This window comes from Chiloscyllium punctatum, chromosome 19 (assembly GCF_047496795.1).
Source record: "Chiloscyllium punctatum isolate Juve2018m chromosome 19, sChiPun1.3, whole genome shotgun sequence".
Lineage (NCBI taxonomy): Eukaryota > Metazoa > Chordata > Chondrichthyes > Orectolobiformes > Hemiscylliidae > Chiloscyllium > Chiloscyllium punctatum.
In genome coordinates this window covers 78,070,234-78,097,104 of record NC_092757.1, presented here as the reverse complement: position 1 = coordinate 78,097,104, position 26,871 = coordinate 78,070,234, and the positions used below count along the sequence as shown (strand labels likewise).

At 41.1% G+C, this 26,871-nt stretch overlaps 1 protein-coding gene across 2 annotated transcripts; it reads right to left on the bottom strand.

The window, feature by feature from the left end:
* On the bottom strand, window positions 1-24,861 carry LOC140491500 (trafficking regulator of GLUT4 1-like). Of its 2 annotated transcripts, XM_072589766.1 has the most exons (3): window positions 24,045-24,859; window positions 16,716-16,848; window positions 1-3,396 (listed from the first exon to the last, which is right to left on the bottom strand). In XM_072589766.1, the coding sequence occupies exons 1-3, from the start codon at window positions 24,447-24,449 to the stop codon at window positions 3,386-3,388; spliced, it is 549 nt and encodes a 182-aa protein (XP_072445867.1). In that variant the 5' UTR covers window positions 24,450-24,859; the 3' UTR covers window positions 1-3,385. The 2 variants fall into 2 exon arrangements, with proteins under 2 accessions (XP_072445867.1, XP_072445866.1); XM_072589765.1 differs by lacking the exon at window positions 1-3,396 and having other exon boundaries at window positions 14,108-16,848; window positions 24,045-24,861.
* Window positions 24,862-26,871: the final 2,010 nt, after the last annotated feature.

Genomic DNA, 26,871 nt, shown 5'->3' with positions numbered 1-26,871 from the left:
GACCGTGCATGTTACATTTTATTCCATCTCATGCAAAGTTATACAAAATAAGCATATGTACAGAGATTTCCTTTTCAACTTGCAAGAAAATGGTCAACAAACCAAAGTATCAGGTCAAAGATACTAGCAGATTCATGCATTAGCAGAGCTGTTGCGTACATTCAGTCACCTATTGGAAATTTGGTCATACAACCATATACAATCAAAAATGTCCATGCTTATACTTTATTGCGGTAAAGCATTCATCATGATATAATATAATTAAATAAACACTGAAGTTAAACTGTTCCTACAATATATGCAAAGAAAACATTTCAATGCAATGTGGGCTAGCACTCGTGCCTGAATTATGGATGGTGTTTTAGAGTGACAATTAACAAGCAAGCTTTAATGTTGGGTTATGGATAAATAACCTATCAGATATTAATATATGAAACAATGGCCTTTAACATAGAAGATTCTATGCATTTGATTATTTTTGCTCCTATTGGACTATTGTCATTTACAGTAAATATGCCACTATATAATTGATTGTCGGAGGAATTGAGAAACCATTACTGGAGTAGGAGGGTAAAGACCACCAAACAGACAAGACTTTTCTCTCAGTCAGTAATGTGACAGAAGTGTTACAGTCTCCCTAGATATGGTTGAAGTCAATCTGAAATTCAATCCAATGTGGCATGGCTACTTATTTGCTTGTTAAAACACATTTAGTGAATCTTTGAGAAACAGGATATTAAAAATAAAGTAACTGGCTTGCCAGGAAATAATGTTTTGTGAGTCATGTTTATTTAATGCTTTAGTCCTGCTGCCTACAATACATCCTGCATGCAGCTGAATATATGCTGAGAATCGACTCAGGGGAAGCAATCATTAAGGCTGAAAGTGTATTTTATATCTGGATTCTCCAGGATGTATGTTAATGGATCTCTGAGTAACATCAAAAATAATAGATGGAATAAGTAGACATTAAGATTTGAAATGTGTATGAAATACAATAAGTGACCAGTTTGACTTTCTATTAAAATACGTAATGAATTCAAAACATATATTTGGGAAACCTCCTTTATCCTTATTTTTACGTGGGATGTGTCATAGGTCATCCCTAACTGCCATTGAACTCATTGGCTCGCTAGACCTTTTTGGACATCAGTCATGTGACACTCACATTGCTGTGGGTCTGGAGTCACATGTCAGCTAGAGCAGGTAAGGATGGCAGATTTCCTTCTCTATAAGAACATTTGGTGAAGCAGATGGGATTTTACAATTGACGATATTTTACATGCCAACTATTACAGAGACTAGCATTATAATTCCAAATTTACTAATTCAGTTTAAATTCCACCAGCTGCCAAGTTGGGATTTGAACCTGTGTCCACATGGTATGAGGATTATTAATCCAATGGCATTATGTCACAAACTTCCCATATTCCACCATATACAAACCTACTGAGGCACCAATTATCTTAAAAGTATTCGGTTTAATCTGTTTTAAAGGGTTGACGCTAGCCTTTGTATTGCCTCCCCTAAGAAACAAGCCATGGTGAACCAAGCTCCAGGGGAACACAAAACACTAATGCCACCTAAAAGTAAAAAAAAATACCCTTTTTACCTTGATGACGAATTCATTTGACAAAAAGATGGTCACAAGCCCAATTCAGGCATAAGCCTCATTCCATGGAGCAGGAGGTGAATATTTGACTGAAGCAATGATTTGGAGGTGCTGATCCCGGTCTACACTGATAAGGTCAATGAGTCCCTTAGACTCTCAAAGTCATTCAAAATCTGTGTACCATCCATGTCTCCTACAAGGACAATTGTTTAAAAATGTTCTTGAGCCTGGAGTAAGTGAAACCATCAGCCATCCATAATTCTGTACTAAATGCCCAACAGTAAAGATGAAGATGTATATTTATTTACAGACCACATGTGGTACCAATAAGTGCATTACCAGTCCTCAAGAAGGGTCATTCTCCACCCTCTTTGTTGCATGCTGAAATTTTGAGATGCACAAGGTTACAATGATACAGTCTATACTCATTTACAATGTTTGGGTAACATTTAATGAATGGAGAGTTGAGGGAATTTATTCTCTCAGTTTTGAGAGCAGCTTTAACAAATTGTTGTGATTAAATCCCCTCCAAATGTTGCTTACCAAATAGAAAATAAATAAACTCTGACTTTGCTCCACGTGAAGTTCTCTATATACACAATTTATTCAACTTGATTTGTGTGACTAATGGTGTTTTATGAATTTAATTGAAAGTCTTCAGCCACTCAGAAAGAATTTAAGCCTAATCACGCCAAAAATTAATTCCTCATTCATGTCCCAAATATTATATCTTCAGAATTTTTGTTTTTATCATTCCCTACTCAAAGGAAGACAGGTGGAAAGACTGTAGCCACATTGCAGCTTCCAAAAAGAAATCACTTAAACATGATAAATAGTCACTTTTAATTGATATGTTCCTTGAATGCTGTGTGAGTTTAACCACCACCATAATAAATTGCCAAGAAAAGGGATCAGTGGCTTGGAGATTACTTCTCAAGTACCTGAACAATCAATCATTCTGTGAAAATGACAAAACAAATCAGAAAGAGCTTTCATGTTTGAGTAAACGCTCATTCTATTAGTAAATACAGCCACAAAAACGAGTATATTGCTACTATATGACCATTATATCTGCACCCACAAATACCTCAACCACATAATTCAATCACAACACATTCATATTCCGCGTGCAAGTGGTGTTTTTCATAAAAAGTACAAAATCCTGCTGTTTACCAAAACTAGCATCATGATACCCACAGTAACCAATGATATAATTGTTGGTTCCATTCTCTGCTCCAATCTTTTCAACATTTAGCTTCTTTTCTGTATTTCTTTCATTGCATGTTTCCTCCTTCGCCATTGGCAGGTTTTAGCTCTGTAGACAACACTGTCCTTTTCTTTTTGTACAAAAGAGAGCAAAAATCACAGTGTGCACTTGAGAGTTTTTGTGCAATAACACAGAAAGTGGGTTTGTAACCATGTTATCTCGAATGGTAACAAGTTTCTCTGCTTTCAGGCGCATGCACTTGTGCCATTCCTAACAAGAAGGATTCTGCAGAGCTGTCCTGTTTTCAGGTATCTCACTGGAGTTGGCTTTGAATAGCTTTCAGATCTGTTGCCAGATGTCAATTGAAAGGAATGTTGTTTCCAGCATTCATTATGCTGAGTTGTAAGTGATGCACATTAAGTGAAGTTGGAATGGCTGGATAGCCTTTGATGACAAACCTCTTGTTCTGGATTTCATACATTGCATTTTCCATAAAGAGCCAGACTTCTTCTAGGTGTGTCCCAAAAGGAACTAATCCAAAACCTTCTTGAGGTGTGGCAGGTTTTCTATGCACTAACTGAAATATAAAGAAGATATTAGAATTCAATCAATAAAGCTTGTTCTAATTTATTGATTCATGATTGTTTCTAAGAACATTCTGTCAGTTTCATTGTGACGGATGGACTCTTGATGAGCTTTGAGAATCGAATGAGATTAAATACAAAAGTTCTTAAAATATGTCTTCTTGTGTGGAAGTGGGGGAGTAGAGTGATTAAGTCTTACTCACGTCGTTAAAACCATGTGCAAGAGCCTCACTGGTACCACTTGGCTCCTCAGACATAGATCTAGTGGTGGATTAGTGGTGCTGGAAGAACACAGCAGTTCAGGCAGCATCCAACGAGCAGCGAAATCGACGTTTCGGGCAAAAGCCCTTCATCAGGAATAAAATGATGAAGAGCTTTTGCCCGAAACGTCGATTTCGCTGCTCATTGGATGCTGCCTGAACTGCTGTGTTCTTCCAGCACCACTAATCCAGAATCTGGTTTCCAGCATCTGCAGTTATTGTTTTTACCTCATAGATCTAGTGGTAGGCAGCAGAATGTGCAACTATTGGTAGCAGTTTGGTTTTTTTTCAATGAGTGTTCAAACATTAGTTTTGAGATAGCCTGGCAGGCTTTAATTCAGATTACTGGTAGCTGTGTGCACAAGTCTCAACACCAGGGAGGTGCTTTCAAGGATTTAGTGAGAGCCACTTAGAAAATGGTCCTCTGGTCCACTGGGTCCAAAGAAAACCCAATTTCATTTGCATGTCCTCTAGTTCATAAATCTATCATGAAAACAGATATTTCTTGTAGCCACCAAAATCCAGTGAATTAATGGATCCTTGTAGTGGCATGCTGCTTGACTTGATTTTGGAAAATCTGTTATACAATATAAAAGCACGAAAAGCGTTATCTTTGTTTTGCTACTTGCAATTAAATCATCAACAAGAATATTAAAAACATGTTTCTGGCAAATAGTGAACAGTGAGAATCCATTACATAAACCGTTAAATGAGGTAGGAGGTGTTATTCAGTTTTGGGTCTATTCTTATGCCAGTATCAGCTCCATGATTCTGATGTACACACTGTGGCAGGAGCTACTGAGATGCCATTACTTCAAAATTAATTAAGAAATTTTCATAAGTGCAAAATGTACTGTCATATTAGAGTTAATGGAAGAAAATATTTTAAAATGCACTGTTGTTACCTCTCGTATGCTGTGATAAAAATCACAATGGCTCTTCCAGCGTCCTCCATCTGGTGTACTCAGGAATCTCATGAAGGCTAAGTTGCCTTTCCAAGATAAGACAAGCTCAGAATATTTTTTCACGAGTGTGTTTCTGGCTGGATCTCACGGACCAGTGCCAAACGTCAGCATCCATCCCACTTCTGCCTACTGATCTTCGTGTTCAAATGTCAATGTAATATTTAGCATCAATTTGATGTGCCAGCAATGCAGTTTCAACTTTCTCTGACAATAGATGCCAACTTTTGAGTAATTCTTTTTCAGACAACCTTGTTCAACTCTTGTGAATAGCATGAGCTCTTCTTAGTTTCCTGCTTGCTCCCACAACTCTTTGATTAATGAAATTGCCCAAAGGTAACCCCATGTAATACCTCCCTGAAACTTTCCTAACCTGTGCACATCCAACATTTTTCTTGTTACACGACTTTGACCCCAGAGCTGTTCATAGTTCAAAGGTAAAGTAATCTTGGTGCACAAAGAATCTTGCAACCCTATGGTAATGGCAGCAACACATAAATAAAACAAATCCCTCCTACACTATAATGATAAGCAGATGGGAAGGAAATCTTTGGAAAGGCATTCTAATGCAGTGGCATCTAGCTCTATTTCTTTCTCTGTTGCTGGAGGTGGAAATATTTCAAGTGTCGAGGTTGATTGCCAATCTGATGATGAACCAGAATTAACTATAACTGGTGAGCCAACATTGCCTGCCAGTCATTAGACTTACCCTTGCCCCCTTTACTTTCAAGGATCTTGGGCTACTTGCTGGAGTATGTCTGAGATGGAAAAGGATTGGAGCTTTCAATAGGGCATTGACAACTATACTAAAAGAGCAAATCGCTACATCTCTGAACCAATCAGTTCAAATTGAAGAATAACCAATGCAGAGTCCGAACCAGAGTCTAAATTCAAATAGATTCAAATATCAAATTGGAAACAGAAAGCAAATCAAATGAGGGAAAGCTTGTATTAAGAGATAATAAACTGTGTGAGGTCAAATGTTTCATAGAGAGCAGCATGTACTAGCCAGAAGTTATCTTAAGCCTATCTAAGACACTAGTTCTGCAGCATTCTGTCTAAATCTAGACATTACACCTTAGAGCTGACTTGAAGGGGTTAACGAGGGTAGAAAAGGTGTTTATTACAATAATTTCAAGGACAAGCGTTTGTGGATCGTTGTCTGCAGAGTGGAGAAAACTAAGAGCAGGACTGAATAGACGACTACAGACTAAATGAAGAGATACTAATCCAGGTGGTATCAGGGATGGTAAACAATGGGCATTTAGTTAAAGTAACTGGCAAACATTTTGATGAAGGGTGCAGAAGAACTTGCATGGAGCAGCACCAGCATACCTAACGTTAGGCAGTAACCTGTTTACATTGCAAAGTAGACGTTTCGGGCATAAGCCCTTCTTCAGGAAGGCCTGAAGAAGGGCTTATGCCCGAAACGTTGATTCTCCTGCTCCTCAGATGCTGCCTGGCCTGCTGTGTTTTTCCAGCACCATATTTTTCAACACTGGTACTCCAGCATCTGCAGTCCTCACTTTCTCCAACATTGCAAAGTAGGGCTACTTGTGTGCCAAAACAGCATAAGCAGCAGGTGATATACAGAGTGAAGCGACTTCTCAACCAACAGATCAGATCTAAGGTCTACAGTCCTTCCACATCCCGTCATGAATGATGGTGGGCAATTAAATGACTCACTTGAGGAGGAGGAGGCTCCACAAATAACCCCATCCTCAGTAATGAGAGCCCAGCACGTCAGTGCAAACACTAAAGCTGAAGGATATGCAAGAAGCTTCCACCAGAAATGCCAAGTGGATGATCCACCCTTACCTCCTCCAGAAGTCCCCAGCCTTCAGTTAGTTCGATTCATTCCATGTAATATCAAGAAACAGCTGGAGGCTGCAGAGGTTATGGGCTGTGACAACATTCTTTATTCTTTAATGGGATGAGGGCATCACTGGCTAGGCCACCATTTCTTGCCCATCCCTAACTGGTCAGAGGGTTTGGAGTCAGATGTAGGCCACACCAGGTAAGGACATGAATGAACCAGATGGGCTTTTCTGACATTCGACAATGGGTTCATGGTCATCATTAGACTCTTAATTCCAGATATTTAAAAAATTTAATTCTAATTCCACCATCTATCATAGTAGGATTTGATCCCAGGTCCCCAGAACATTATCTGGGTCTCTGGATTAGTAGCCTTATGATAAGACCATTAGGCCATTGCCTCCCCTAAATTTCAGCAATAATTCTAAACAGTTGTGCTCTAAACTTTTCCCTTTTAACCAAACTGTTCCAATATTGTGGAAAATTGCCCAGTACACCCTGTACAAAAAAACCAGGACAAATCCAACCCAGCCAATTACACACCTATCAGTCTACTCTCAATCATCATTAAGGTGATGGAAAGTGTCATTGACAGTGCTATCAAGCAGCACCTTCTCAGTAATAACCTGCTCAGTCTGGGTTCCACCTGGGCCACTTGACTCCTGAACTCATTACAGCCTTGGTTCAAATATGAACAAAAGAGCTGAATTCCAGAGTAAGGCGAGAGCGACGCCCTGAACATCATTTTACTGAGTGTGGTACCAAGGAGCCTGAGCACAATTGGAATCAATGGAATCAGGGAAAACTCTCAGCTGGTTGGAGCCATACCTGGCACATAGGGAGATGGCTTGTGGTTGTTTGAGGTCAGTCATCTCAGCTCCAGGACATCTCTGCAGGAATTCCTCAGGGTAGTGTGCTAGGCCCAACCATCTTTAGCTGCTTCATCAATGACCATCCCTCCATCATAAGGTCTAAAATGGTGATATTCAGTCCCATTTGCAACTCCTCCGTTACTGAAGCAGTCCATGTTCAAATACAACAAAACCTGGACAATATCCAGGTTTGGGCTGACAAGTGGCAAATAATATTTGCCCAGTACAAATACCAAGCAATAACTACCTCCAACATGAGAGAATCTAACCACTGCTCTTGCTATTAAATAATATTATTATCACCAAATCCCCCACAGTTAACATCCTGGGCATTACCATTGACTAGAAATAGACCAGCTATAGAAATGTAGCCAGAACAGCAGGTCAGAGGTTGGGAATACTGCAGCAAGTAACTCACCTTCTGACTCCCAAAGCCCGTCCACCATCTAAATGGCACAACTCAGGAGTGTGATGGAATACTCCCCACTTGCCTGGATGCGGGCAACTCCAACAACACTCAAGAAGCTTGACACCATCTAGGATAAAGCAGCTGCTCGATTGGTAAAGCACAGCTGGTTAGGCAGCATCCGAGGAGCAGGAAAGTAAACATTTCGACAAAAACCCTTCTTTCTTGCTCCTCAGATGCTGCCTGACTGGCTGTGCTTTTCCAGCACCACATTCTTGGCTCTAATTTGCAGTACTCATTTTCGCTTAGCTGCTTGATTGGCAGCATATCCACAAACATTCCTTCCCTGCACCACTAACATCTACAAGGTATGCTGCAGAAATTCAAAGTTCCTTAAACAGCACCTGCCAAACCAATGACTACTGCCATTCAGAAGGACACGGGCAGCAGATACTTGGAAGCATGACAGCCTGGAAATTCCTCTTCAGGCCACTCACTCTCCGGGCTTGGAAGTATGTCACATATTCAGTGTGGCTGGGTCAAAAGTCTGGAACTCACTGATTAATGGAAATATGGGTCAACCTACAGCAAATGGAGGGCAACAGGTGAATAAAGCAGCTCACCCCCACCTCCTCAAGGGCAACTAGGGACAGGTGATAATGCAGCCAGTAACGTCCACATCCCATGAATGAAATAAAAAGTCATCCAGAGGCAAAACTTTGTTATACGGCAGGAAATGAGGCTTTGGAATGTATTGCCCATGAGAGGGGTATACTAATGCAATATTAGACTTCAAAGGGAAACTGGATAAACACTTAAAGAAGAAAAATACATTTCAGGTATACAGCAAAGGATCAGGGGACTGCTCTGAAGATCGCTACTTAACAGAATTAGCACTGATGGACTGAATGGCCTCCTTCTCTACAGTAATACTGTACTGAGCATTCCAAGAGACAAAAGACACATTATATTCTGTACACTTAAAAAAAACTCCAACATCGAGTACAATGGAAGTAAACTAAAATAACACATAAAAATTGATGTTCAGTGCCAGAGATATTGTTTGGCAGTAAGGAAGACTTATCACACCATCAGGAAGGGGCTCCTAAAATGGACAAGATCCATCTTTCTGTGGTGAGTTTCACTGTATTTATACTGTAAACGCAGTGACTCCACAGTGCTGAATACACGTGAATAGGGAGCCAAACAGCAAGTTGGAGTCTTATAAAATCTCACAGTGCAGCAATGCATTCCTGTCAGCAACTTCTAAATCTTTGTATTAAACCTCACATCTCCTGTCACTCAAGGGTACTGTGTGATTTGTGTGCAATAATGGTGAGCACTATTATTTTGACAATAGAATCTAGTCTAGTGTCTTTTGATCTATTGTTATCTTTGGGGAAACTGACAACTGAAAATCATAACCATGTTGAATCTGTTTTGCGATGATACACATGACAATGCATGTGTTATTCTCACTATATTATCACCACAGATCAAACAGTGCTCATAAAAAGCCTTTTTCACAATATCCAAATTAGTGATCACCAATTTCCAGAAACCAGTAACCAGCCTATTACATATGAATGCATGAATTAGGAGCAGAATTAGGCCATTCGGCCCCTCAGACCAGTTTGTCATTAAATGAAATCGTGGGCTGAGGAAAATCAGGAAAAGTGCCGTTTCAAAGGACAAGAGGTAGATTTTAAAGACTATGGCGTTATTCAGCTAAGATGTCAGTGAAATGTTTCTTTCTCATTATTATGAGAATATAGATGCTCATAGTGTTGCTTCTTTTTCTTCTTAATAATCAATAAATAATTGTTTAAAAAATAATTTGTGCTGCGAAGTCCCACATAATGGCATCAATAATGTTATAAACTACTTCCAGTTACCTGGTTACTATGTTATTTGGAAAAATTGCCAGCCAGTATCCATGAAATCCTTAGATTAGGTTCCCTACAGTATGGAAACAGGCCCTTCGGCCCAACAGGTCCAACTCTGAAGATTAACTCATCCAGACCCATTCCCCTACCCTGTATTTACCCCTGACTAATGCACCTAACACTATGAGCAATTTAGCATGGCCAATTCACTTAACCTGCACATCTTTTGATTGTGGGAGGATACCAGAGCAAACCCATTCAGACATGGGTGAATGTGCAAACTCCACACAGACAGTCACGTGAGGCTGGAATCCAACCCGGGTCCCTGGCGCTGTGAGGCAGCAACGCTGACCATTGAACCACCGTGCCACCCAAAATCGCTTTGTTATTTATAGTCTTCAATATATCTGCACTGGGAAAAAGGGACTCCCCTCTATTGTGGTTCTTTCTGATATAACTATCCTGCTTGAAATACTGGTCGTGAATCTTCTATTTATTTTAAATATTCTGTGGGTGAACTGTATTACAATAACCCTGTAAATCTCTTTTCCTTGCAGTGAGCATCAAAGATGTCAAGGAATTATCCAGAAGCTACAGGAGGTAGCAAACAGAAGTAGATTGTGAGCAGCAAAAAGGAGGACGCCACAGCAAGGTGAACAGAGAGAGAGTTGAGAAAACCATTGCTACTGCAGAGAAAGAGAAAGGCAGAGATGAGGATTGTCAAGAGAATGTGTTGAAGACAAGTGGGAGGTCAACAGAAAGTGAGTCAGCAAACTGACTCATGCTATGGCACCATCACTGGTGGTGGGGAGGAACTAAACATTAATGAGACAAATATAATAGTACTTTTTCTTTATTCTTTGATGTGCTGTGGTTGTTATTGGTGAGGTCAGTATTTGTTGTCCATTTCCAAGTGCTCTTGAAATAATTGGCATGCCAGGCTATTTCAGAAGGCAGTGAAGAGTCATTGACTTAGATGTTAACTAATATTAACTAAAGAGCAAAGCCTTGAGACTGGGAGTCGCACCAGAGAGGAGGAACAGTTGAACTGCAATAGTGACTGGGGATTTGATAGTGAAGGGGACAATCAGGTGTTTCTGCAGCTGGAGATATTATTCAAAGATAACATGTTAATTTGTTGCCCTATCTGGGGTCAAGGATGTCAATGAGCAGTTAATTCAGCAAATTCATACTTAACATTCCTGAGGTTGGAAGGCAGACAAATAATTCTGCAGCACCCACAGAATTCAAGGCATCAGAGGAGAACTTTAGAGACAGGGGAGACTCTCTGCGCAGCCTGGGAAGGTGCCCAAAAATAAATGAGCAAACAAAAGAAAAACGAGTTTGTGAAAACTGAAAGTGCAAAATTATGTCAGTGGAAATCATCACAAAGGACTCTGGTTTCTCAAGGACCTAGTCCAAACCTTTTCCCTAAAACAAGCAAGAAATTAGGCATTTCAGATTTCAATGCTAGTCCTGGATGATATAAAAGGGGTAAAGTCACTATTGGAGTACTCTCTCTTAGAGTGAAAGAGAGAGAGAAAACAGGTTTAACCTGAGGGTTGCCACATCTGAGGCAAGTGGTAAGGTTGAGTAAGCAGGACCTCAATGGGAATTCATCCACACTGTTGGACTCACTCTGACTGACAGCTGTGGATGGTGCACTGGGTTAAGAAAGCGAAGCTATTTTGTACGGTGACCGAAGACCAAGCATTTACAGCATCTTCCAGCTTATCGCTTTTCAGGGGTCTATGATTGAACATCAACCAGAGAATGCATTAGCCTGAATTGGAAACATGGGACTCCCAAGAATTTTGACATACCAGTCAGTCAAATGGCGAGCAAAGTTAGAGTGAAACAGTGTCAAGTCAACAAATGCTTCATTTTCGAGAGAAAAACCATCACAAAACAGCATTTCCCATAAAGTGCAGTTATCCATGTTCAGGCTAAAGGATGAATGGATAAAAGTGGCTTGAAAATAGGGCTGAGGAAAGTTTAGATTTTCTGAGCGGGATGATTATATAAAAGAAACTTCTCATCCGGGACAAATTCAGATCACACCTTGTCGAGATCACAAAGCAATGATAGTCTTGTGAATCCTGGTGGTCTCAACTGCCCAGTTCAACCACTGGAGGTTTCTTTAAATAGGTCCCTCAAGGTCAGCATGAGAAGTAATGTGGAATGACTGGATGATCAGAGGAGGGGTGACATTTCACAAGGGAAGCTGCACTCGTGCTTAAACATTAGCAACCCTATGTGTGTGTGGATGGTGAAGGTCTTGGCCAAATTCAGAAAGGACACTGGTCAAATCATTTAGAAATGTGGGAAACCCAATGCACTCGATGACACAGAAGATGATTATTTTGAGGAAGTAACATGTTCAGAGCCATTGTGTTTGCTGCAGAAGGTGGTCCACATGATGATGCTATTCATGAAGCAGACTGCAGTGTTACTTGATTCCAAAGATGGTAAGGAGGGTGATTTTTAAAATGGATTTTCACATATTTAGTCCATATACTCTGTTGCTAAGTGGTCATTCTTTCCTGCATTGTGGGGAAGCTGAATGAAATTGTACACATTTGCATATGTGCCTTTTGTTTTCAATGAATTTGATAGTCTTGACCACTTTAGTGTACACAAATATAATGTTTGTCTCCACGGAAGTGATTACAGGGTAACCGCTGTATCCGGGGAATGGTTTCTGCAGTTTCAGTTACCTGCGGCCCGAACATATTACATGGAAAATTCCAGAACCAGGAACCAAAGGGCTGCTGGAGAGTTATATTTCCAACTCAAATGAAGGGGTTCACCACTATCCACGGTTCGGGCATCCACAGTAGGTCTTGGAAACGTATCACCCGTGGGTATGGGGGACGGGGGCAGGGGTAAGGGGTCTACTGTATTTACTTACAAATGAAAATTCAGTAATAAAAATGCTTTTTGTCTTACTTCAGAGTTGGATTTGGTGTGAAAAGTCCCAACCCAAAGTGGGATTTGGAGTGTCTTATTCTCTGGGGCTCTCGCACCAGCTGAGGTTACCATGAAGGAGCCTTCTTCTCAACCTCTCTCTTCGCCTGAGATGCAGTGACCCTCAGATTAAACCATCACCAATCATCTCTGTCTCTAACAAGAGCAGCCCAACAATCCTCTGGTGACTTTACAATTCTGAAATATGGGCCTTTAGAAAAGTAGACACCCAAAAACTAGATAGTGGAATGCAGCTCTAGAAAAAGGATGAAACAGGTGAATTAGAGACAGCAGGAGAACAATGAAGAGTTTCATAGAGAGGTGGAGAAGACAAGATCATTACTATCAGATGGAATATCATCAAGAAATGAAACATGGTTAAATTCTGAGGCTTGAGGGTTTACTGAAAGAGGTGAATAAAAAGATATTAGAAATATGTAAATCAAGGGGCAGAAAGAGAATCAAGATGTTAGAAGACTTGAAATTGAAAATGGGGAACTCCCACTTGCAGTTGAAGAGGAAAGTACAAGGCATGAGGAAATAAGTGGACGATGTATCATTAGGCAGATCACTACTACTTCAGAAAGTAAGAATTATAGAATCCATACAGTGTGGAAACAGGTCATTTAGCCCATTGAGTCCACACCAATCCTCCGACCCAGGCCCACCCAATCCCCGAAACCCTACATTCCCCATTGCTAATAGAGGCACTCTGCCTCTATTCCTGATGAAGGGCTTTTGCCCAAAACGTTGATTTTCCTGCTTCTCGGATGCTGCCTGAACTGCTGTGCTTTTCCAGCACTACTCTAATCTAGAATCTGGTTTCCAGCATCTACAGTCCTTGTTTTTACCCATGGCTAATCTACCTAGCCTGCGCATCCCTGGACACAACGAGCAATTTAGCATGGTCAATCTACCTAACCTGCACATCTTTGGACTGTGGGAGGAAACTGGAGCACCCGGAGGAAACCCATGCAGACACAGGGAGAATGTGCAAATTCCACACAGACAGTCGCCCAAGCCTGGAATCGAATCCAGGTTTCGGGAGCCACCTGGAATTGATAAAACACCAATTGGGCCACAGCTGGAGTTCCAATCACTTCGTTGTATATACAATTAATAAAGGATCTAAGATGCAAAAGTCCATCACCAGGAAGTGTAGATTTCAGATAAGCAGTAGGTGTTGAGGGGATTCAAGGGGAAATGTTTTTACCCATAGAGTAATGGAAGTCTGAGACTCATTGCCTGGATGGATGGTACAATAGTAATCCTCAGGACACTCACAAATTACTAGGATATACATGTGAAGAGCCATGATCTACAAGGCTACAAATCAAGAGTTGGAAAATGGGATTTGGCCAGATGGCTCCTTGTTGGCTGGTGCAGAGCGGATGGGCCGAAAGGTCTCCTTGTGTGCTGTAAAATTCTATTGTTGGGATTCCAGTACTGTGAGAAAGTGCGATAATGTGTCTAGCAGTTACTAGAATTTTAATACATTACTGGTAATGATGTAAGGAAAACATACCATTTTTTTATTGAAACACGATTCGCGTTCAAATATCAAATACTTTCTATTGAATTCCCATGTTATTGTAAAAGTTACAAGAAGAGAAATCTATTGTCTTAGATCAATTCTAACAGTATTACACACTTTAAGCAGGCAAATTGTATGAAAAGCTCCCCTTATGTGTTATCAGAAGAAAAAGCGCTCACAGTGCAGCATTTTCCTGATTTAGATCAGAATAGAACAACAATGACATTAAATCCAGGAAGTTTCGATACAGCACATTGATTAAAATCAGTCAGGGAGAAGTTCAGCAGTTCCATACAGCAAGGTGATGTAAATAAGTACACAACTATTTAACTCCCTAACAGCATCAAAGCTATGGAAAATATTTGTAAGAGTTGGGATTGCTCAGTGTCTGGCATTAAGACTGCAGGCAACCACAGGAAGGTTGTTCCCAAAGCGCAAGCACTCACTCCTATTACACACAGTTTCTCCTTTCACTGGCTTGAATTTTGTCAGGCAGGAGGCCTGGCAATGATAAGTCATGCTTAAACAGAGTACCAGGTTCTGCCAATACCATCTATTTAAGACATAATGAAAATTAGCAGAAGTGTTAATTCTGTTACCTCTAAGAGTCTGTCATACACCTATTTAATCTACATAGCTAAAAGCCTGGACCTGTTTATTGTTGAATATAATTCTATTTAAATAACATTCTATTCACAACTTGGTTGGTTCAATTATAGGGTCAATTTAAATCTGTTAATTTATTTACAGGATGTGGATGGAATTGCCAAGGCCAATATTTATTGTCTGTTCCTAATTGCCCTTTACCGTGTACTATTTTATGACAAAGTTAAGTGTCAGCCACAATGCTGTGAGTCTGGAGCCACAGACCAGACAAGGACAGCAAATTTCCTTCCCTGAAAGGCATGAGTGAATCAAATTAGCTTTTGCAGCAATCTGGTAATTGTATGGTCATCATTATCAAGGCATCCCTATAGTGCAGAAAGAGGCCATTTAGCCCATCGAGTCTGCACTGACCCTCTGAACAGCATCCCACTCAGTCCCACCCCCTTCGCCCTATCCTTGTAGCCCTGTATTTTTACCATGGCTATTCCACCCAGCTTGCACATCCCTGGATACTGATGACTGAAACTAATTTCTTATTCCAGAATTAATTTTGTAAATGTCCCAACTTCTGTGGTGGGGTCTGAACTCACTTCTCGGGATCATTAGTCTAGTAACTTAACCATTTCCATTTCCCTTCATGAACATATTCTCACATTGTAAGTAACACCAGTACAGCAATGTTTATTGTTTTCACTGTTTCCTTGATGCCCAACAGGCTTTCTCTTAGAACCACTGAATACTTGGGTAGATGGTGCTTCCACGTTACTGATAGATAGGATATTGCAGCACTTAGACCAGTCGTGTGTACCAAACAGAGAATCTTGCAGATGATGGCGATGTTGCCTTCATCCAGTCTGATAGTGGAGCTCAAAGTGCTCCAAGACATCTTGCAGATTGTATATATTATAACCCCACAGCGGTGGTGATAGGGCTGTACGTTAAGTTCAGTATCAGCGTGGTGGTCAAGCAGATGTCTTCTTTCTAGATGGCAGCAGAGCTTTTTGGGAGTTATTGTTATTACACCCATCCAATGACTATTCCATCGCATCCATGATTTCAGCCTTGTAGATGGGTAAAGTAGCAACAGCAGATCCAGAAAGTGAGTTAATTATCTTGGAATATCCAGTCCCTGCCCCATCTTTTCTAGCCACACATGGCTTGATGGGTTGATATTGTTAGTCTAGTCAATTATCACAACCCTATGCAGTTTTAATTGAATCTCAGGGCATTATTTGCCACATACGGTAATTGTCACCCCAAGTCTAGATTTGTCCATGTCCACCCAAGGGTTCCATTATCATAGACTGCTATATCTCACTTTATTCAAAATCTAATAATTTTTCTTAGTTTGTATAATTTTATCCTTTGACACTGAGTTTTAGCTAGACATGGCATTCTACCACATGGCGACTGACAAATCTGGGACTGATTTCCAAAACATTTGATCTTTCTATGGTTTAATGGTTTTCAATGTTGCTTTCCTGCTTCTCTGATATGGTCTAATGGTTTTCAATATCACTTTTCTACTTCTCTGACATGCACAAAATACGAAAATAATGTTTTAACGCAAGCAAAGTACAGCAATAGGGGACAACAAAATACCTCAAGGCTCCTTGTGAAGCACATTTCCACTGCATTTTCAAGTCAACCTTACAAACAAATCAAATTCTATTCTATTCATGCTAAGTGTCCTCCATATACATATAGAGGTGCAAATGCCAAACAATGACTTGATTAAATATAGTATAATTCTAAACATTCTGGAAATGTAATGAAATTTTTGATGTGAAATGACTATTGATACTGACATTGCTATGCACTTACCAAACACCACCTCTGATTTAACTTTTTTTTCCCTGGTGATCTATACTTCGCAACAATCCATACAGATTAATCAAAATTATTCAAGATTAGCCTGACAGCTATTGTGATCTTTTATTAAATATAAGCCATCCATATAAACAGTGCATTAGATTTGCCCAATTTCCTATCCACTGTTACCTGCAAAGTTGACAACACAGTAGGTGATTATGATGAGGGCACCCATGACTATTGCTACAATACTCAGTAATCTGGCAAGACGTCCCAATCGCCTGGCTCCATCCACGTCACCTTGTTGTAAACTGTTTCTGGACTATTGGATGAAAAAATAAAAACAAATATTAGATTTTTCAAAAGTACATTCCAAATTGTGAGCAACTCTTTCATTTGGTAGCTAATTGTGGATTAAAGTTATTATCTCAAGACTTCTGAAAACTTGCAAGTAATACGATTTAGATGCAGATCTATGTGACAAATTGAACATTTAAATATGTTATTATTAGAGCACAAATCCACTATCTATAAAGGAAACAGCAAAATGAGCAAGGAAAGAGATGGTCTCAAATTATTTCCGCATGCACTTTTCTATAAAAGGGTAATTTGTTTATTTTAAACTTGAGCCTGTGAATGTTAATACTATAAGTGGCTGCTTATATGCTTTTAAGTGTATTTTAAAGTATTTCAAATGAACCAATGATCACGCAGTACTGGTCTTGATTTTATTAAATGGACCAGTGTAATGTAATTGAAAAAAAGAAACCTTCAAAGCAATTTCGGATTATACAATTACAGAATCTCAAACAGGCATTCTTATATTGTATTTTCTTTCTATGTCATTACTGTACAGATCAGATAATGAAATAACAGGATAAAATATTACAACTTCTACTGCATGACAAGTTTCCAAACAAATTCAAGTACTTTACAAGATTATAAAGTAATTGATTTCTGAGAACCTTTATAATTTCATATAAGGAATGGAATTGCCTCTCGGAATCTACAGAGCCTTATTAGTGATGCAAAAAGCCTTTTTCGTGCAGTTATGTTGATATGGTCATTCATTCATTTTTAAAGATTATAATTTAAGCATTTTAAAAATTCCCCTACAACAACTTTGGCCGTGTGGCATGAGCTGTCATTCTCCTGGAGATTGACTGTTCCTAGGGATAGCAGAGGCACCAAGCTATAACAACCTAATGCCTGCTGCTCAGCTTGCCATCTGTACTGTTCATGCGGCATTTCAAAGATAGAACCAAGACATACATTCAGATCCAAGTCACTATTATTTATTTAGACTTGAAGATTTTTAATAGGATTGCTGGATGGGTTAAATGATAACAGAAGGATATGAAGCGTTTTTAAATACTGCTAAATTGCTACAGAAAATGTTCTAATCTACACAGTGTTTTGCCTCGATAGATTGGATTCTCAAAATTTTGAAATTACTATCAGCAAGATTTTCAAATACACTAAAGTGGTCCCTGAGCTGGTGGGTCTCCCAGTTCCCTCTCGAGCTTAGAAATGCTACAAAGATTGCCAATGCAGACTGGGCAGCATGGATGTATTCTGGCATATACTGATGTTATACTGCAACTCACAGCAAACAAAGGGACAGGGTAGCTCCACCCATCAGGACAGTCACCAACTATGGAAATTTTCATACATTCACTTTAAACTCATTGATCAGAATATAAACATAAGCATATCTGAGTGTTATTAATATATCTCTCAGATAAAGCAATTAAAATGTCTTCTTAAGGAGTATTTCTTTGAAAGAACATCCTTATCGTCTTGAGGTAAATGTTCTTAAGTTTAGTGCGTTATAACATGTATTGTTTGTTCACCTCTGTGTCCTGACTTTCAATCCAGTTCAGATCAATTAGACAAAAGTCTGGAATATCAATAGAGCCTTAATTAAAGTGAGTTTATCCACTCTGAAATCATTCCTAATGTCTTACAAATTTATTGCATATGCTCAGTGCTAATAAATGCTCTAACATATATGAATTGAACTTAGTAATGATGCTAATAATTAGAAATATAAATTTTCATTCTCAACACTAACATCATTAATTTTGATTGATCAAAGTTTCATCACCTCCCAGGTTAGTGTTGTCTTCGAAAGCAGAATGCCCAAACCATATGATTTCATTCAAAGCTATTACCAATGCAATATAATGGGCACATTAATGTAGATGCCAAACAGTAACATTATAAAACCACAGTCATCAGGTACCAGTCAAAAAGGACAGTGCTTATAAGAGAGTGTTTCCATATGAAAAACTGAGAATAAGAGATTTACGATGTATTTTGGCTGAATTACATGAAGTAAAATATTGATTTGTTAATACCAAGTATGATTGAGGATGGTGATGATAAAGGGTGTGGTATGATTTGGCAAAGACACAAAACACTGCATTAGAGATTTAAGTCAGGACTGCTTGATGCAGCTGGTCATTACAGTAAATCAATATGCTCATTACTGTAACATCACTTCAACTAAGTAGTCTGGAGTCACAGTTTTGAACTTTCTTAAGTTGTTAGAGATCAGACAAGTGATGCAGCTCTGCGTGGATAGTTCTGTCACTAAGAATATGATAACAGGGTAGTAACAGCATGAACAATTATCACTGTATTTAATTACAGCTAGTCTTAAATGAAATTATCCTGTTGGATGAAAAATACCAAAGAAACTCCTGTGAGTAGAATTGCATCCAATCTCAGCTCAACTAATTTGTTCTTTGCAAGAATTTGCAGTATAGGATAGTGCAGTATATGGCACTCAGATTTAAAAAGCAAAACAATTAAATCAAATGGTGAATTACAGTATAAAGGAAACATTGGGCTTGCCGCTGTGTTGTTTATTACAATTTGGCACATTGGAGCTAATTACATTTCTTAACTTCACAACAGGATCCCTGGTGTGCTAAAATCCCTTAAGAACCCAGGAATATCATCTTTCCTATTAATATTGCACAGATCAGAATAAATTTGAATATTAATCAAGAAGTAATTAAACAGAAGTGCAAGTTTGTCTTATTAATTATATATTGGAATATGTTTCATTCTATACAGAGGTTTTATATTGTAGAACTTGAAGGAACTTCTTCCACCCAACTTTTCCTCCACTTCTTTAGACACAACTTCTTCATAAGCAGGGTACCAATAACATTGGCCAGCATCTAGTAGGCTACATTTTACTAAGAGTCTTGACAGCCATTTAACCATGAGGACATCAAGGAAGGCCTAATTGCACATTTCTGCAGCAGCTATGGAACATCAATTAGGAGTAGGAATCCTGGCCAAGTTTCCCTTCCCAAGTGAGGGTCACAGGATAACTAGTGCTCGTTAATTTTCCAAGTCTGAAACTGGACAATCCTTTTTGTTAGAAATTGTTCTGTATTATTAATTTTAGAAGACTGGTATTGCACTAACATTACCGCATGGTAAGCTTCCCTCCACTTTCATTTATGAACCAATAATAATTACTGCTTCATGAACATGATTATAAACTTGTTCAAATCAAAATGTTGTAAAATGCACCTCTGCTATTTTACTAATAGCCAAGGTATATTCAGCAAATGTGCTTTTCACTGGACTGACATATATTTAATTAACTTTCAATTTAACTTGTATGTTCAAATTAATCATCCACAGTTAGCTAATAAAAATGTAAACATCTGAACAATTGCTCCATGCATAGATCAATCCATAAAAAGGTTCATAAATGGTACAAACTGATATCAGTGTATAAACATGAGATCATATTACACATCAAATGGTACATCTTTACTTCAATGGGGAGTTGTCACCCTTTGTTGTGCACCTGCCTGTAGGCAACATAAAAAGAAGCTGTAACATACTTCACTTGTCATGTAACTGGCAAGTGCAAACCAGTTTTGCTGTGCCATCTCATATCCTATTGTCTGTCAGATGCCACGTTGACCTGCATTGTTTTAGAACCTGAAAATTACATACCGTCTTTGCATTCAGCTATCATCAAATCAAGGGCCAATCAGCAAGTGGATATCAATGAATAATTATTCCAAGTCAGATATAAAATCTTCTGAATTGATCTTTACTCAATCTTGCGAAACTGAACCATTAACCTAACAATCATTTCAGCAAAGAAACTGTTTAAACAGCTGTGCATTTGAAATGTCCACTTATATTTGTGTCAAATTTATGTTTCCATGTTAATTGAAGGAAAATTAAATAAACAATTTTTATTCTGATATCTAGTCTTTGTAAAAGATTGGCCATTTATCAGACTTTTATTCTCCAATCAAAGTCTGCAAAAGGGGGTGGGGTGAAGTGGGATGGTTCCTGTTCTGACAATATCCTAGGAATTTGATACATGCATTGTGAGAGATTGGGTAGCTTTTGAACAGCATCTGTCTCGAACACTGACTCCTTCTGAAATAACTGACAGTTCTGGGGCATAGAAGAATCGACATAATCCACAGAATTACAGGAACCTTGACAGGATATGGTGGAAACCTAGACAATGAGTCCCTACAGAGCCAATTACAATACAAACAAGTCAGTGAGGGGTAACACTTGAGGAAAAAAAGGTGAACATTTTGCAAAAAAATGACCAATTGTTTGAACCTGACTTCTTTGTTATTGTCTGCTTGTCTCAGTTGTTGAATGGATAATTAAGCTTGGGGTGGGGGAGGATACAGGCAAAGTGCATTTTTAAAAATACACCTTAGCCTAGTAAATGTTCTTCACTTTGACAAAGGGTCAGTTAAACTTGAAACGTCAGCACTTTTCTCTCCTTACAGATGCTGCCAGACCTGCTGAGATTTTTCAGCATTTTCTCTTTTGGTTTCAAGTGTCCTTCACTTAGTTTTCTTAACACACTCAGACTTGTTAGCACAGGATCCCACCTTCCTGCACCGCATCTAACTCCCCATTTAATATATGTGAGCCTAGACTTCCTAGAGACAATACCACTGAGCACACCCCCTCCCCAAACCTTCCGCAATATTCAATCAGGTTAAACTTCTGAGGAAGTAGTGGGGCAATAGATTGGAATCTGGATTAGTGGTGCTGGAAGAGCACAGCAGTTCAGGCAGCATCTGAGGAGCAGCGAAATGGACGTTTCGGGCAAAAGCCCTTCATCAGGAATAAAGGGCTTTTGCCCGATACGTCGATTTCGCTGCTCCTCAGATGCTGCCTGAACTGCTGTGCTCTTCCAGCACCACTAATCCAGAATCTGGTCTCCAGCATCTGCAGTCCTTGTTTTTACCCCAATGGATTGGAATGCCGAGCGGGAACCTTTGCGGTCTTTTAACATTCCCAACTTCTGCACTTGCTGAGGATGCTCATGGATGATCAGACATCGAGCACGGTCAGTTCGGATTCTCTTGAAGAGTCCCAACACAGAGTGTCTTCAGGTGGCAGAATCGGTGAGCTCGTTTCGACAAAGGGAGTTCGCGTGGGGGACTCTGGGCTGAACCAATTTGGGCAGAGATGCGGGTAACTGGATACGCCTAGCAAACAGCCACACCCTCAAAGCACTCAGAGGAGGGGGGGGGGGGAAAGACAACACTGTATTTAAACGATCGCGTTAACCTGGAGTACAAGTTATGTTTGCATAAACTCCCCAGCTAGATAGAAACAACGCGGTCAGCGCTGCCTGGTTGAATTTGTCAGTAGCAGCCGACAGTGCTCAGTGAATGGGCATTGCCTCTCGCAGAGGAACCCAATCTCTGGTTTAACCCGAGTTCAGGAGCAACCCTTCACTCTGCATCCCACACCCCCTGCAACCTCCACTGATAGTAGCCGGCAACTTGTTCAGATTAGATTCCCTACAGTGTGGAAACAGGCCCTTCGGCCCAACCAATCCACACCGACCCTCCCACCCAGACTCTGACTATTTCCCTCAACACTATGGGCAATTTAGCCTGGACCATCTACCTGGCCTGCAAATCGTTGAACTGTGGGAGGAAACCAGAGCACCCAGACAGTTATCGAACCTGGGACTCTGGTGCTGTAAAGCAGCAGCGCTAACCGCCGTGCCGCCCTAACTTCTTTTTAGCCTTCTCTCGCTGTCTTTTAAGAAAATACTCTTGTAGCCTGTCTGTCCAAAGCACTGAAAACAGCAAATGCTGGGGATCACAGCGGGTCAGGCAACATCCATAGAGAGAGAGAGAGAGAGCTAACGTTTCGAGTCCAGATGACTCTTCCTCACAGCTGGTGAAGTGTGGAGGGACAGCATTTATGCTACAGTTCGGAGGGGTACTGTTGGAGGGTAGTAGGTCTAGTGGGGAGGTCTTGATAGTTCAGATTAAGTAATCGGAATGTGAGAGTGGCAGAACAATGGCGTGTCTCCTACCAGACGAGAAAGAAAAGACAGTCCCACTGAGATGGGGGAGGGGAGGGGAGGACATGGTAACAAGCTAAAAAAAGGATGGGGATGATTCACAATTTGAAGGTGTTGAACTCAATATTAAGTCCGGAAAGCTGTAAAGTATGAAGATGGTCCTCCAGTTTGGGCTGGGTTGGACATTGTGAACCGTTCCTCCCCTTTTAGCTTGTTATCATGTCCTCCCCTCCCCATCCCACTTACTGTCCTTTCCATTGTTCTGCCTTCTCACATTCCAATCTGAAACTACCTTTCTCCACTTGCACCCTACACCCCCTGCCCTCACCACAACCCTCCGAACTGGGGCATAAATGCTGTCCCCTCCACACTTCACTTCAGCTCTGACGAAGAGTCATCGCTTGCTCTCTCCATGGGGGCTGTCTGTGATCCCCAGCATTTTGCTTTTGTTTTCAGTACAGATTCCAGCGTCTGCAGTCATTTGTTCCTAGATTTGGTCTCCAGCTCACACCGGGGCAGCCGACAGCAAAACAAAGGCTCGGACTTTTACTCACAGCGACCTGTGTTCATTAAGAATGTATACAACCAGCAGAGATTCACATTTTCGGAAGAGGTTTTTTAATAATTATTTAGGGAAAGTGACAGCCAACTTTGGAGAGGTTTGTTTTTCTGAGCCTGAATGATATAGATTCTAGAAGCATTCAAAAGGATGCTGGATGATGAGTTGGATTAATAAGTTTGGGTGAAAAGCAGGGGTTTCGAAGCTCATTTGAAGAGCGGGCTGTACAAGGGATGAGCCGAATAGTTACAGCGAGGCGGAGGGAGAGAGTTAAAACAAGTTACTGGGGGCTGAAGGCAATCAGAGGCTTACACAAGCTGCGAGGGCTTGGGGAGGGGCAGTTATGAAGCTCTCTATGAGGCACATTCGACCCTTGGAAAAACGTGGTTGAAGATCCGGGTGCTCCGGTTTCCTCCCACAGTCCAAAGATGTGTGCAGGTCAGGTGAACTGGCCATGCTAAACTGCCCATAGTGTTAGTGGCATTAGTCAGAGGGAAATGGGTCTGGGTGGGTTACTCTTCGGAGGGTCAGTGTGGACTGGTTGGGCCGAAGGGCCCGTTTCCACACTGTGGGGAATCTAATCCAATCTAAGTGGCAGGTGAGAGAAAGTTGCACTCACCATGATAGAGTAGACCAGCGCCACGATGTTGATGGGCCAGATGGGGCAGAAGCAGGAGACGATAGCCAACAGCAGGTAGTCTCTGGGCGGCGACTGGTCCTGGCCGCTGGTAGTGACGGTGGACGATGCTCTGCCCAGGCTGATCCGGGATGGGGAGGCCGGGGGCACTCCGATTTTGGACATGGACTCGGAGGAGAAGCTAGCCACGCCGTGGCCATTCGGCTCGCTCTCCGCCTTCTTGCCGCTCGGGGGGCTGGCGGGGAACGCCTTGGAGTCTTTGATGCCATTCCCCAGGTTGCCTCCGGAGATGTTGAGGAGTTTCTCGGTCTCCTGGTGCTCCTTGGTCGAGGCCGTGTGTCCTGATCCGCCCAAATTGTCCAAGGCGGCATCTTCATTTAGCGCCATTTCCCACTCTCTGATCTCTCTCTCTCTCTCTCATGAAGCGCCAAGTTTCTGGCAAGAAATGTTACAATTTCATCTTCGGACGGGGCGTAGAGAGAGTGTGGGGGTGAGTGGGGGGTGCCGGGGTGGGAACAACTGCTCCCTTAGAAAAAAAACACAACTTCCGTGAAATGTGAGAACACGGGCAGTCAAAAGAAAACAGTCAGGAGGATCTGGGGATTCTCGCTGTTGGAGAAATCTCTCATTTCCCGAGTGATGCTGAACCACAGTCGGTGTGGAGACAGACACTGGGGTCTCTCACAGTCGACCAACCCAAGGAGATGTTACAGTGGATTGGTCCATTCCCAACCATCAGCATGAACAACATCCCGCCTCAACTCCCGAGTGGTGCAGACTGGAACTCCCGAACCCTTCCCCACCCACCCGGCTGGCGACTCGCATCAGGATTTGGATGAAGAGCGATGTCACGATCTTGAGGCGGTCGTCGCCCTGCCTACTACCTGCCAGTGCCTCACCCCCCCCCCCCCCCAACCGCCCGCCCCATGAAAAAAGCTTTTTACGCAGCTCTAGTCAGCGAGTGCAGTTTGCTTACCCTCTCTGGGGAATACATGCATCTACAACACGCATCTCTCCGACTGCAGGCTGCCCCACATTGACACACACACACACACACACTCAACCCTTTTATTGGTCTGTGCATAATTCATACAATTATGTTTGCTGGGAGGAGGAACGTCCATTAAACACAAAATCGATACTACAAATAACTCATACTAATGCGTTCGGATGGCTGGGCTCTTTTAAAAGACCTGTCGTTTGAACCGTGCTGTCTGCTACAACAATGTATTTTTTTATATAAAAAGTCCTCATCTTTCTCAAATTCAGTCTTGATGCGAGATAAGTAACGGTTTGACAGAGGAGGGGTATTTTGTCAAATTCGTTCGAAATAAAGTCACTGGATTGTAGCTTGGCGGGCAATGTGCACACTTTCTGTGTCAATCTGTTCAGAGCTGGTATGATATATGTAGGATTTGAACCCGGGCCGCCTGGCTCGGGGGTATTAACATTGCCCACTCCACTACAAGCAAAGGATGAGATGGTCACGTCGATCCCAATGACTTTAATTGAAAATGAAGCGTTTGCCTGGGCAGGAGCTACAATAAATTAGTCTCAGTTGGTTAAGCTGTTTGCAATGAAAATACATTATAAATGGACACAATTGATTATTTAATCCGGAACTGCTCCAGTTCCTTCTTCCCTGCACATGATCAATTGCTCCTTTGCCTTTCAGTGTTCTCCCTTGGCTCTTTCTCCTCCATTGCTGGTGGTTCTTATTTCTGTCCTGGCCAGAGGAATCCTTTGGAACCACTACTTCCTGTCTGCACTAATACTCCCTCCAGATAGCCAGTGACTAAATGCCTGTTGTCCTCTGTAAGCATGGCATCATGTTTTAAGTAAATGTTTGGTGTTACTCAGTCACCGATCATTCCGAAACCATTGCCGAACTGTCCGACTGCCTCTCTGATTTGAAGTGACCAGTGAATGAGACCTTCCTTCAGCTAAGCAACGAGAGGAGGGAAGCCTTCAGCTCAGTCCTTGCCTTTAGGCCCTTGTCTCTTCTCTTGTAACTTGATGCCCACTTAAGCTAAACCCAGTGGGATTCAGTTTCAATTTCTCATTCAATCTTGGGCAGACTTGGAAATGCCAACCAAATCCTTCACTTACGACTGCTTATCTTCACTTCTGGTTCAATGTCTGTGCCTGCATCCAATTCCACTGTTGCTAAAACTCTCATTCATACATTTGTCTAGGGAAGATGCCTCCTTGCTAATAAAGTTTCTCTTATTTAATTGCTGGCCACTGCTGTCTTATGTAGCGATTCTGAGCAGCTCATATATTGCTTGATTTGAAAACAAATGGGATGTTGCTTGTTAAACTTGGGTTCTGCTTAGGAAATGAGTCATATCTTCTGCTACTGGAACTGAGCTGATTAGTTTGGATATTATAGTTTCAGGAGGAGGATGATCCTGCTCTCACAGCCCCCACTGACTGTCGCCCCACCCACTTCTGTATTTCATTCTTGCTGATGTCTTGAGTTGAAACACTAAAGAAGTAAAACTATGATATGGAGCTGTTGTACGTCTTTCAGAACTACATACCATTGTATGAATAACAGCATGGTTACTGGTCACTTCTCATCTCTGGCATCCAACTTCATTCCATTGTCCAGAGATTGAGAAGCTTTACAAAGACACAATTCTGCCAGATCCTTGCTGAGGGGCTGGATGTTGGGAGAGAGAGCGATATCTTGGCCGGCAGTAGGTATTGGAAGTGTTGTGGTCAGAAAAGTGTAGATGGAAATTCCCAGCCTGGGAGAACCTTCAGGATAAGATTGACCACAACAACACACAACGCTGTCAGGGCA

Excerpts from the sequence above, each read along its gene's own strand:
- LOC140491500 (XM_072589765.1), bottom strand. The coding sequence starts at position 24,449 with ATGGCGCTAAATGAAGATGCCGCCTTGGACAATTTGGGCGGATCAGGA. Across the intron at positions 16,849-24,044 it reads CGCTGGTCTACTCTATCATG|TCCAGAAACAGTTTACAACA; the intron begins GTGAGTGCAACT and ends TTCATCCAATAG.